Source organism: Haematobia irritans, chromosome 2, assembly GCF_050003625.1.
Source record: "Haematobia irritans isolate KBUSLIRL chromosome 2, ASM5000362v1, whole genome shotgun sequence".
Classification (NCBI taxonomy): Eukaryota; Metazoa; Arthropoda; class Insecta; order Diptera; family Muscidae; genus Haematobia; species Haematobia irritans.
In genome coordinates this window covers 145,953,874-145,966,765 of record NC_134398.1, presented here as the reverse complement: position 1 = coordinate 145,966,765, position 12,892 = coordinate 145,953,874, and the positions used below count along the sequence as shown (strand labels likewise).

Sequence of the window (12,892 nt, the reverse complement as noted above, 5' to 3'; positions counted from 1 at the left end):
TTCGTTAAGTGTCTATAAAATTCGGTTAATGAATACATTCAAGGTTTCTATCCATTATCGATTTACCTTTAATCTATTCAAACCATTTCTAATTAAATTTTCCCAGAACCAATAAAATAAATACAAAATACACAAATTTATTGTTTTTAATAATAATTTATTTTTATTTGATTTTTGTTGTTTGTTGTTGATGTTTATCTTCTTGCTTTTTTTGTTGGTTTAATAATAATATAATAATTAATAATAGTATATATAGATGGTTTTAATTTTTTTTTGCTGTTGTATTGTTACATCATTATAATAATAATCGTAATAGTAATGATTTATAATTTATTGTTACTATTACGGGTTTTGTATTTGTTTGGAAATAAGTACGTAAGAGAGAGAGACCATAGTACTAGGAGCTTGCCATTTTAATTTATTAGTATTGATATTTTTTCACTTTATTATGTTGTTATATAAATACGAAGCATTTTATTATTTATAATAATTATATTATTAGAATTAGAGTTTTTTCTTGTGTGTGTGTGTGTATTTCATGCTTTGTTGTTAGTTATTAATTATAAATTATTATTGTTTGTTGAATATAAATATCGTATGGTGATGATGATGATGCTGACAATACTAAGAGAGGGAGATAATGAAGATTGGTGTCTCTCACTGAGTGGGTATGTGTTTATGTGTATGTGCGTGTAATAGAGTTGTGAAATTTTATTCTTCTTTATCATTATGCAAAGTCTGTTTACAATAATTTTGGATGTTTTTGTTTTTAATTATTTTTGGTTTTATTGTGGCTTTATTGATTGTGGTAGATTTTTTTTATTTTTTTTTTTTATATCCTAATTTATGGAACAAATGTGGTTTGTGTAGTCTTCTAATGTCTCCTATAAATGAATTTTGATGTGGTGTAAGGGGGGGAAGCATATGAGATTATAGTTGAATTTTATTATGCTTACAAATATTTGAATTTATTTTAAAAAATTATTAAATATTTGTTTTATAGTATTATTTTATTATATGCTTGCTTTGATTGTTTTTAATTAATTTTTGTTTTCATGTAATGCTGGAAAAAATTCTAAAATTATTATTACTATGCATAAGCCTAAAACTGTTTTGGATATTATTATTATTATTTTCTTTCTTTCTATAAATTCCTAATTATGTCTATTTACTATATATGCATTTATTTTACTTAAAACCTATAATTATTATTATTAAAAAAAATATGTTAAATAAATTTAAACTTCCAGGCCTTTCTAAGGATCTCTCTAGCATTTTACCATAAATTCATGACATATTTTGTATAAACAATATTTTAATCGGTATTAAAAATAAAAAATTTAATATTTAAAAAGGAAAAAAGAATATTACACAAAAAGCCAAAGAAAATTCTATTCTTAGAAATTATATACTACAAAATTTAACAAAACTTAAAGTTTTAAGAACTAGCTATTTCTACAAAGAAAACAAAGACTTAAAATGTGTATACCCATATTGAAGGAAAAATTTTAAAAAATTAATCAAATGAATTTGTTAAATATACATTAAAAAATTTTCTTTATGTTTAATCATTTGTTCTCACTAGCGATCATAATACTTCCTAACGAAGACATAGCCAAGATTTTATCTGGGTTAGAGGATTCCACTTCAATAATTGTTCTTGGAAATTTTACATAAGCCAAAAAGTACTCGTATATAAATTTCGCCTCTAACCCCTTGACTAAATCCCTGTCTACTCCTAAGCTTACAAAACACTAATTAAGCGAATGTCTAAAAGCTAATTAGCATAAACAATTTATTTACACATTATATATTTTTATATATTTTTTTTTTATAAATTTTTAATATAAAAAAATTTCTTATCTTTTTTAGCTTAAAAACTAAAACAAAATATTTTTAAAGAAGAGATCCTCCTCTAATTAATATTTACACAGCATATTAAAGGTTTTTTGTTTTATAAAAATTAGACTTTCAATAAAAGTTATCTCTATATATCTTTCATAAAATTTTCTTCATAAATTTTGCATATAAATATCTTCGAAACTTTTCTGGCATGTTTTTCTTTTGTTTTTTTGTTATTCTCCTCAAAAATTCACCATATTTTCTTTTTCACAATATAAATTGCACCTTGAGATCATTATTTGAAAATTATATGAACAAAATGCCAAACGTACCTAGAGTTTTTTGTATGGTTTGCCTTTAAAATAAATCACTCCATATATGGATATTCAAGATCTACTTAGTTAGCGCTTCCAAACAATACCGAATTTTTATAATAAGCCGCCGCAGCTTGTCTCTCTGCCAAAGGACTTTTCACATCACGCTCTCCACCTGCGGATCGAGTTTTACGCTCCAATTCAATTTCTTGGGCCAGAGATTCTAAAAAGAAACAAGAACCAAAAATTTGCAAAATTAGTAAATGGTAAGAAATGAATATACGAAAATAGATATAATTTAAATGAATTTTTAAACCAACGAGAGGATCACATTGATGCTCAATAAGGGGATCGGTTTCAAAGGAAGAATATCCAGTTACCATTGGGCCACTTTGGTGATAAATTTGCCACGTTTTTCAAGAGTTGGTAATTTTATGGCACTTATTTCTTTTGCCCCTAAATACACAGTAAAAAGTTTTAAAAAATCTTCAATTAAAAATTTAATTGATTCAATCACAAAAATTAATAACATAAATTAATTGTTTAATTGACTTTCAATTACTTTTTAATTGACTTTCAATTAATTTTTTAATTGACTCTCAATAATTTTTTTAATTGATACTATCATTTCTGTGATTGAAGACATTTCAATTAAACATTAATGGATCAATTAATTTCGTGATTGAAGGCAAAAAGTATTTTTTTGCGTGTACAATACTTTTTACAATTTTGTGCGACCTCTTTTTATAATGTTGTGAATTTTTTTAAATTAATTCCTTTTATACTGTAACATATATTTTGTTTCCAAATACTGTTATGATTAGGAATGTAATTGGTGTTTTACAAGTTAAAAAAAATAAATACTCTACCAATACTATATTTGCAATGACTTTTCCCTTCGCGTATCATGCATTCAATCGGTCTTATGTACCGCCTAAAACTATGCAACAAATGTTGTGTATTCTCAATTGTGTGAACTGTAAAGTAAAAGTGGTGATTTTCAATGGAATCAGTATAGCATTATTAAATTTAAATTAATTTGAAACAAAAATTTCACAATTCTATTTAGAAAAGCTTCTACATATGCAGCTTATTTGTATTGTTCTTTATGAGAAATTGAGCCACTTTTTGTGCCATTTTCTAACAATGATTGTGTCACGTTTGATATACCTAAATGCATATAATTCGTATTTTTTTTATGGGAAAATGTGCCGCCTTTTGTAGCGAATGAGACTTTTTGTGCAACTTTTTAGAAAATCTCAACGGTAACGCTGGTTATAAGCCAATATGAATCGAGAGGGATGATTTTTATGTCGCTCCTAATTATGTGACTAAAAAAAGTCAATCGGATTCTACGACATTTTTTCATTGTTATAACCAAAACTTTTCATTTAGGCAATGAAAATGTTCATTGTTAGTACAAACGTTTTCGTTATTAAATTGAAACTACGTTATAATAACGAAAAATTTCATTGCATTTATGATATTGATTTTCGATGGTTCAATTTTATTGACAAATATCGTGAAGAGTACGAAGCTTTTTCTATCTATTATGTCACGGCGGATCACATACAATGAAAATTTCATTAAAATTGAACCAGACACTTTTTAATGATATAATGACAAATGTTAAAACAATAAAAATTTCATCCTCAATAGTACAAAATTTTTCATAGTCTAAAAAACTCAAACGAAAAATTTCGTTAAATTTATGGCATTAGCTCAATAGTAATGCCATAGTTTGTTTTACTACCAGCGCAGCTACAAAATGAGTCTTTGGGACGGTTAAGAAATCATATCAGAATAAGGTGTCTATATCGTTTTAATAATGGATCGATGTGGCTCATTTTGTACATAGTTGCTAGAACGACACGTACAGAAGTTCATACGAAATTTAAAATCCATAAGGACCTGTAACCGAATAGACATAAACTAACTCGGATATACATATCAGTTAATATGGGGAATACACACAAAGAGAAATTCATTAAAATTGAGGCAGCTAAATTTTTTTTGTCATTCACATAAAGGATTTTTTAAACAACATTTTCATTATTAGTATGAAATATTTCGTTATAAAATCAAAAATTCATTACATTAACGAAAAGTTTCATTGTATTCAAGAAATAGTATTAATGATTTTTTCTAGGATTGTCTATACATTTTGAACCGATATGGACTACTATTACGGTTGCCACTCGTGCCCAAAAATATGTACCAAATTTTTTAAAGAAAATTTTACCAAAAATCTACCGAATTTAAAAGAAAAAAACTTATTTTGACGTTTGATCATAAATTTGCCCTTTTTTTAGAAAATGTTGTCATCATTTAATTTCTCTAGAAATTTTTGTAAATATTTACTTCTATAGACAATTTTGTGAAAATTTTATTTCTATAGAAAAATTTGTCAAAATTTTATTTCTATAGAAAATTTTGTCAAAATTTTATTTCGTTTTGTTTTGTTATTGTTGGTTGTTTTCTTTTAATCATTGTTGTTGTTTTTGATTTCAGCTTGAAACCATGCATTGACTAAACTACAAGTGTAGCTTAACCAACAGAGGAAAAGGATGTTTGTCAAATTTATTTGGGCAAAGCCCTATAGACTGCAAGATGGTTGGATGGACGCACGTTTCGGAATTACCACATTCCTCATCAGCATCCTCTACTTGCAGCAAAACTATCAACCAATTATCAGAATAAATTCAGGCAGTTCACTAAACCCAAAAGTGAGCCACACTTGAACCTTCCGAAAAAAGGTTTAAACGATAGCCGGCTTATGCCGAAATCAATTCATACAAACATATCTCTTTTCCTTTGCCACCGTCAAATCATCGATTTGAGTGCAGTTGGCTGGGGTTATTTTTCTTTATATAGTTATAGCAGTTGGCTGGGGTTATTTTCTTTATATAGAAAATTTTGTCAAAATTTTATGTCTATAGAAAATTTTATCAAAATTTTATTTCTATAGAAAATTTTGTCAAAATTGTATGTCTATAGAAAATTTTGTCAAAACTTACTTCTATAGAAATTGTTTTTCAAAATTTACTTCTATAGAAATTTTGTCAAAATTTTATTTCTCTAAAAAAACTTTTGTAAAAATTTATTTCTCTAAAAAAAAAACTTTTGTACAAATTTTATTTCTATAGAAAATTTGTCAACATTGTTTTCTATAGAAAATTTTCTCAAAATGTTGTTCTATAGAAATTGTTTTTCAATTTTTTTTTTTTATAGAAAATATTGTCAAGATGTTTTTGTTTTGACTAAAATTATTCAAAAAATTTTTTTATAGAAATTTTTTTTTTTAAATTGTATTTCTATAAAAATTGAAGTATATCTTAGTTGGAGAGAAATATTTTGCAAAATCTACCAAAATATCAAGAATTCTACCAAACAGTAAAAAAAATCTAGCATTTTTGGTAGAATTCTACCAACTGTGGCAACCGTGACTACTGTGGTTCATATTTAGGGATCACTGTAAATAGGACGAATACTGAGATTACGTGTTTAATTTAAAGTTGATTGGATGAAAAATGTGTCATGAAGTCACTACTGGGGATTATATATAGCCATGGACCAAGGAAATCGTTAGATTTCCCCAGATGATCATTTTATATTGGGGCTAAATTTAATTATGGTTAGCGGTTTATAATCGTGCACCGATATAGACCAATTTCTGTATGGTATTTAGAGAAGCCATATTGACTTCATAACATCAAGGGTCAAATTTAAATGGGGGCCCAGATGGCTACACTTAAAGAAAATTTCATTAAAATTGAGCCAATGATATTTTCTCATTGATACAAAGAAATATTTGCATTAGGGGAATGAAAAATTTCATTAATAATACGAAACAAAAGTTTCTTTGTAATAATGAACATTTTCGTAATATTTACCAATTTGTTTCGTTGGCGATTTTTGTAATGACATTTTTCGTGAAGCTTTTTCTACCAGTGTAAGGAGTTCAAATCAGGGGTTCAGATTATATGGGTGCTAAACATACGAGTACATACATTGCATACAAAGGATTGTGGGTTCATTCTCAGTTTCGACCGAGCACTCATTGATACCACAATGGATTGATTAGTCTAAATGAACTTGAAATATAGGGCTGCCACCTAACGTAACCTAACCCAGGTGTGGTCCGATATAATCCATTTGCAATTTCGTACGACCTACATTAATAATGAACTACTTGGGAAAAGTTTCAAATCAATTTATTGATTCGTTCAAAAGTTACCGGACGGACGGACAGACATGGCTAGATTCAAATTTCTACCAAGACCAAGAATATAAAGAGTTTTCCATTCAAAAGAGTTATTTTGGTAAACTTACCCGAATAATTTTGCCAAAATGCTCCGGTGGCCATCAAATCAATGCCAGGATAAGTCCATTGACCTTTACCATTGGCTGCCGCAGCAGCAGCTGCTGCCGCCGCAACGGCCAAACTATTTTCGGCAGCATGCGATGAAGGTGGACGATTACTATCACGATCCGATGAACGACGTTCATCATGATCATCGCGTTCATTTAGACGATCCGATGATGAATGACGATCACTGTCACTGGGATGAAGATGATGTAGCTGAGGCTGTGATGATGGTAAATCTTCGGCACTGCGCGATTCATGATCCGATTGAGGTTCACGTTTAAAACTAGGACTTTCTGAATGGGGGCGCAATGAATGTGCTGGCTGTTGTTGGAGGTGAAGACGATTATCGCTGCTATTTTCGGCGGCTGACAAATGCAAATTGTTGTTGGTATTTGTGTTGTTGTTGTTATTGTTATTAGTATTGTGGGAATTTAAAGAGGAGATTGATGATTTATCAGACTTTTCACTTTGTTTGCCATCCTGATCTATGAGGGTAAAGGGAAAGTAGAAGAAGAAGAAGAAACAGAGGACGCTATGTTGGTTAAAAAGGAGGTTATACAGAGAGAAACAAAACAAAAAGTTAAACACGCATTAGGGCGTACTTAATTTTATTGGAGGTTTGTTTTTTTGGATGAAGGAGTTAAGGGGTATTGATTTTTTTTTTCAAATTTCAATGAGGTCTTTACATTTTTTTTTTAGAAAGATTAAATATTTTTTTTGTGAAATTTACCTTGATCCGATTTACGAGTTAGATCCGTAATACTGCCACTATGTTTACTATGCATCGAGGCTGAATCAATCGATCGGACCTCATCATTGATGCTGCCAACATTTGCCGATGCTGATGATGAATTGTTGTTGTTGTTGTTGTTGCTACTGGCATTATTGCTGCTACTGTTATTGTTGCCATTACCATTTGCATTATTGTTATTACCACCGGAGTTGCCTCCACCAGACGATGACGATGCATTGGGTGATTTTCGTTTACCACCCTCCATTTGCTGTTGATAGCGAATGCGCAATTTACGCTCACGTCTATAGCGTTTTTGATATAAAACTAAAATGAGATGAAGGCAAAATTTATGTTGAATGCAATTTGATACTTTTTTTCTTCTCGAAATGCTGGATAATAGCTGGAGACCACGAAGGACGAACAAACATCACATTAAACGAGGACATAGCTACATATAAAATAGTACTTGTCTCGAATGAATGGATGGATGGATTTTCAATGCAATCGATCATATTTCTTTGGTAATCTTGAAAAAAAAAAACAACACTTGATATCGTATCGTATTGTAGTTTAGATAGGGTTTTTATTGTTGTAGTCGATTGAAAGATGCCAGTATAATTTATTAGTAAATATTCCGTCAGTTTGTGTGTGGTCAGTTTTAATGAAATCCAAAATGGAATGTGACAAGAGACCGTTATTGGCAATGAAGCCGAAGTGATTTTGAGCAAATTGTGAAAAAGGGCTATGTCCTAGGGACAAATAGGGGCTGGGTCAATTAATTAGGTTAACAGTCATAAGATTGGATATAAATACTTAAATAGGTAAATAGCCTGGTAAATTCGAAATCATAGGTAATGCCAGAAAACTTCGATTTATTATTATTGTCAGTAATTATCCTTAACAAAAAAGGCCGATTAAATACGTATATAATTCAGTTTAAAGTTTCTATAGAAATAAAATTTTGACAACATTTTCTATAGAAGTAAAATTTGGAAAAAAATTTCTATAGAAATAAAATTTTGGCAAAATTTTCTATAGAAATAAAATTTTGACAAAATTTTCTATAGAAATAAAATTTTGCCAAAATTTTCTATAGAAATAAAATTTTGACAAAATTTTCTATAGAAATAAAATTTTGACAAAAGTGTCTATAGCAATAAAATTTTGACAAAATTTTCTATAGAAATAACATTTTGACAATGTTTTCTATAAAAATAAAATTTTGGCAGATTATTTTTGGCTCGAGTGGCAACCATGATTATGAACCGATATCATATGCTGAGACCATGTACCAAATTTCAACCGGATCGGATGAAATTTGCTTCTCTTTGAGGCTCCGCAAGCCAAATCTGTGGATCGATTTATATGGGGGCTATATATAATTATGGACCGATATGGACCAATTCCTGCATGGTTGTTGGATACCATATACTAACACCACGTACCAAATTTCAACAGGATCGGATGACTTTTTCTCCTCTAAGAGGCTCGGAGTTCAAATCTGGGGATCGGTTTATATGGGGGCTATAAATAATTATGGGCCGATGTGGACCAATTTTTGCATGGTTGTTAGAGACCATATACTAACACCATGTACCAAATTTCAGCCGGATCGGATGAAATTTGCTTCTCTTAGAGCAATCGCAAGCCAAATTTGGGGGTCCGTTTATATGGGGGCTATACGTAAAAGTGGACCGATATGGCCCATTTGCAATACCATCATAACAACTACTTGTGCCAAGTTTCAAGTCGATAGCTTGTTTCGTTCGGAAGTTAGCGTGATTTAAACAGACGGACGGACATGCTCAGATCGACTCAGAATTTCACCACGACCCAGAATATATATACTTTATGGGGTCTTAGAGCAATATTACGATGTGTTACAAACGGAATGACAAAGTTAATATACCCCCATCCTATGGTGGAGGGTATACAAATCAATTAAAATCGAAAAAATTCTTCTGGTTTAGTTAGAATTAAACTAATTTGTATGTCATTGAAATTTTACTGCCAGTTAGTTCATAAAATTTTTGAGACATACTTGGAATAAAGAAAAAATCGTTGGGCTGAGGAAAAATTCTTACAAAATTTTAAAAATAAACTAAAACAAAATAAAATTTTTCCAATAAATATTAGTTTATTTTAGCATCAGTTTTAAAATAGACTTTTTTCTTGTGTATGAAAATACAACATAAAATGACTTTATTTAAAATTTTCCACTTAAGAGCTCACCAAAATGTTCCCAGCAAATTTTGCGATAAAGACTTCCTGGCCATTAATAAAAAAAATAATTAAAATAAAAAAACTCCAACACAAAACTCCTTTCAATATCTCTACAATCCATTTCAAAATCCATGATATCTGCGTTTCGAGTCTATTAGATGTCATCGAAAATAAAAATCCCACAAACAAACAATAAGAGTAGATGGATTTCAAGAAAATCAGCACAAAAAAAGGCGATTTCTTAGGAATCAAGGCATGATAGACTTCATATGAATTCATAGAGAAAATAAACTGTATTAGTCGTTTTATTATTTTTTTTTTCGTTCAAATTTTATCTTCATTGCTAGGCTTTCCTTCGATTTTTCGATGACAATGTTAGGCTTGAATGATTCGGTATTATGGAGGCCTTTAATATAAAATGACACACCTAAATGGCATAATCACTCAAGTGAAGCTCAGGAGGTCTACAATACCATCTGTCTGTCTGTCTGTCTACGTGTGTGATTTGTGCAAAAAACGTCGTTTTTTTTCAAACAATTCTGTGAACAACAAATGGCAAAATTACGATGGGATCGTTGTAAAAGCAAAAAATTATTTTGTTCCCCATTGCAATTGTAATACAAGCATGGAATTCTAGGTATTCTGGAGGTGGAGTAGAAAATAGAGATAGAAATAAAATTAAACAACAATTCTATGTTTTCATTTCATTTGCCTTAGTTTATTAGGTTTTTTTTGAGCGGCATGCAATTTTTTATGGGGTTTGTTCTATGGTTCGTGTATGGAGAATAAAACCTTGTGCATTAAGGTTTGTCATTATCGACAATTGCATATATCAACGCATTTGCCTCCACCCATTTGAAGGGAAGATCCATTAAACCAAAGACAATATCGGTAAGCAGTCATATGCCACCATTATAATGGATGTTATTGTAATGTAAGCTATTTCCTGAAAATTTAATTTAAATTCCCAACAAATATAATAGAATTAATTTCTATTACATTTGTGAATTAATTAAAAATATTATAGGTTAAATTAATTTTAATAATAAATTAATTTTCATTTCAAGCTCAAGGTCTTGAAATTATTATAAATAAAAACGATCGAAGATAATCTAATTAAACTATTAATTTAATTTAATTTTACTTATTTTAAGTTAATTTTATTTTATTTAATTAAGTTTAATTTAGCGACTTTTTAGTTTAATGTTTTGTGTTTTTTAATTAAATGTAATTTTCTGTTAATTTTACCCTTAATTCTAAATTATTTTTTTTTTTTTAATTTATTTAAGTTAAATTTTATTAATTTTTATTCGATTTAATTTATTATTAATAATACATATGAATAATTAAACTATTCATAAATAATTCAAAATTAATTTTCTATTAATTTTACCCTAAATTCTAATTTTAATTTAATTTAGTTAAATTTTATTGATTTTTTATTTGACTTGAAGAGTTAGAAATATTAACAATTAAATTATTCATCAAACCTTACTAACATAAGGTTATTTTGGTAATTTTATTTATTTTAAATTAATTTTTTTATTTAATTAATTTAAATTTAGAGATTTTTAAAGTTAATGTTTTGTGTTTTTATAATTAAATTTAATTTTTTGTTAATTTAACCTTAATTCTAAATTCATTAATTTCATTATATTAAATTTTATTAATTTTTATTCGATTTATTTTATTATAAATAAAACATATGAATAATTAAACTATTCATAAATAATTCAAATTTACTTTGCTATTAATTTTACCCTAAATTCTAACTTTAATTTAATTTAGTTAAATTTTATTGAGGTTTTATTTGATTTGAAGAGTTAGAAATATGAACAATTAAATTATTCATCAAACCTTACTAATAATATAAGGTTATTTTTGTAATTATTTTTTTACTTTTATTTATTTTAAGTTAATTTTATTTTATTTAATTTATTTTAATTTAGGGATTTTTTAAATTTAATGTTTAATGTTTTTTTTTAATTTTTCATTTTTCTGTTAATTTTACCCTTAATTCTAAACTCGATTTTATAAATATAAAATTAAATAAAATTTTATTAATTTTTATTCGATTTATTTTATTATTAATTATACATATGAATAATTAAAATATTCATAAATCATTTTTTTAATTTAATTTAGTTAAATTTTGTTGATTTTTATTTGACTTATTTTATGAATAATTCATCAAACCTTACTAAAATAAGATTATTTTTTAATTTAATTTTTTTGAATTAAAATTAATTTTTTTAATCTATAATTTTACCCCTAATTTGCATTTCAAATCTATTTTAAAATTAATTTACTTAAATTTAATCGAACTTTATTTTCTTTATTGTATTTTATTATTAAATATATCTTTTTTGTTAATTAATTTAAATTTAACGATTTTTAAATTTAATATTTTGTGATTTTTAATTAAATTTAATTTTCTGTTAATTTTACCCTTAATTCTAAATTCGATTTTTTAATTTAATTAAATTAAATTTTATTAATTTTTATTCGATTTATTTTATTATTAATAATACATATGAATAATTAAACTATTCATAAATAATTCAAATTAAATTTTCTATTAATTTTACCATGAATTCTAATTTTAATTTAATTTAGTTAAGTTTTATTGATTTTTCCTTTGACTTGAAGAGTTATAAATATTAACAATTAAATTATTCATCAAAACTTAATAATATAAGGATATTTTTGTAACTTAATTTTTTAAATTTAATTTATTTTATGTTAATTTTATTTTATTTTATTAATTTTAATTTAGCGTTTTTTTTTTAATTTAATATTTTGTGTTTTTTTAATTAATTTTATTTTTCTGTTAATTTTACTCTTAATTCTAAATTCGATTTTTTAAAGTTAATTAAATAAAATTTTATTAATTTTTATACGATTTATTTTATTATTAATTATACATATGAATAATTAAATTATTCATAAATATTTTTTTTAATTTAATTTAGTTAAATGTTTTTGATTTTTATTTGACTTATTTTATGAATAGTTATAAATATTAACAATTAAATCATTCATCAAACCTTACTAAAATAAGGTTATTTTTTAATTTAATTTTTTAAGCTAAAATTAAATTGTTAATCTATAATTTTAGCCCTAATTTTAATTTCAAATCTATTTTAAAATTAATTAACTTAAATTGAATCGAGCACTATTTTCAGTTTTGTTTTTTATTATTAAGTATATTTTTTGTTAAATGTAAATTAACCTAACATAATCTAACCTACCTTCAATTCTTATTCAATTTCTTTAATTTAATTTTTTAAATTTAATTTAGTTAAACATTTAATTTAAATTAAAAATATTATATTAAAAACAATACATAATCTTAGTTAATCTATAATTTTACCCCTAATTTTAATTTCAAATCTATTTTAAAATTAATTA

The 12,892-nt window shown here is 26.5% G+C and overlaps 1 protein-coding gene across 5 annotated transcripts in view; it reads right to left on the bottom strand.

The window, feature by feature from the left end:
- Positions 1–185: 185 nt before the first annotated feature.
- Positions 186–12,892, bottom strand: part of dac (dachshund family transcription factor) — an 85,840-nt gene continuing 73,133 nt past the window's right edge. For 3 of the 5 annotated variants that reach the window (XM_075296503.1, XM_075296505.1, XM_075296506.1), the window contains exons 10-12: positions 7,256–7,582; positions 6,489–7,010; positions 186–2,379 (exon numbers count right to left, since the gene is read on the bottom strand). In XM_075296503.1, the coding sequence (XP_075152618.1) occupies positions 2,240–2,379; positions 6,489–7,010; positions 7,256–7,582 (989 nt within the window). In that variant the 3' untranslated portion in view covers positions 186–2,239. Of the gene's footprint in view, positions 2,380–6,488; positions 7,058–7,255; positions 7,583–12,892 lie in introns of those variants that run through there. The other 2 variants (XM_075296507.1, XM_075296508.1) reach the window with 2 other exon arrangements.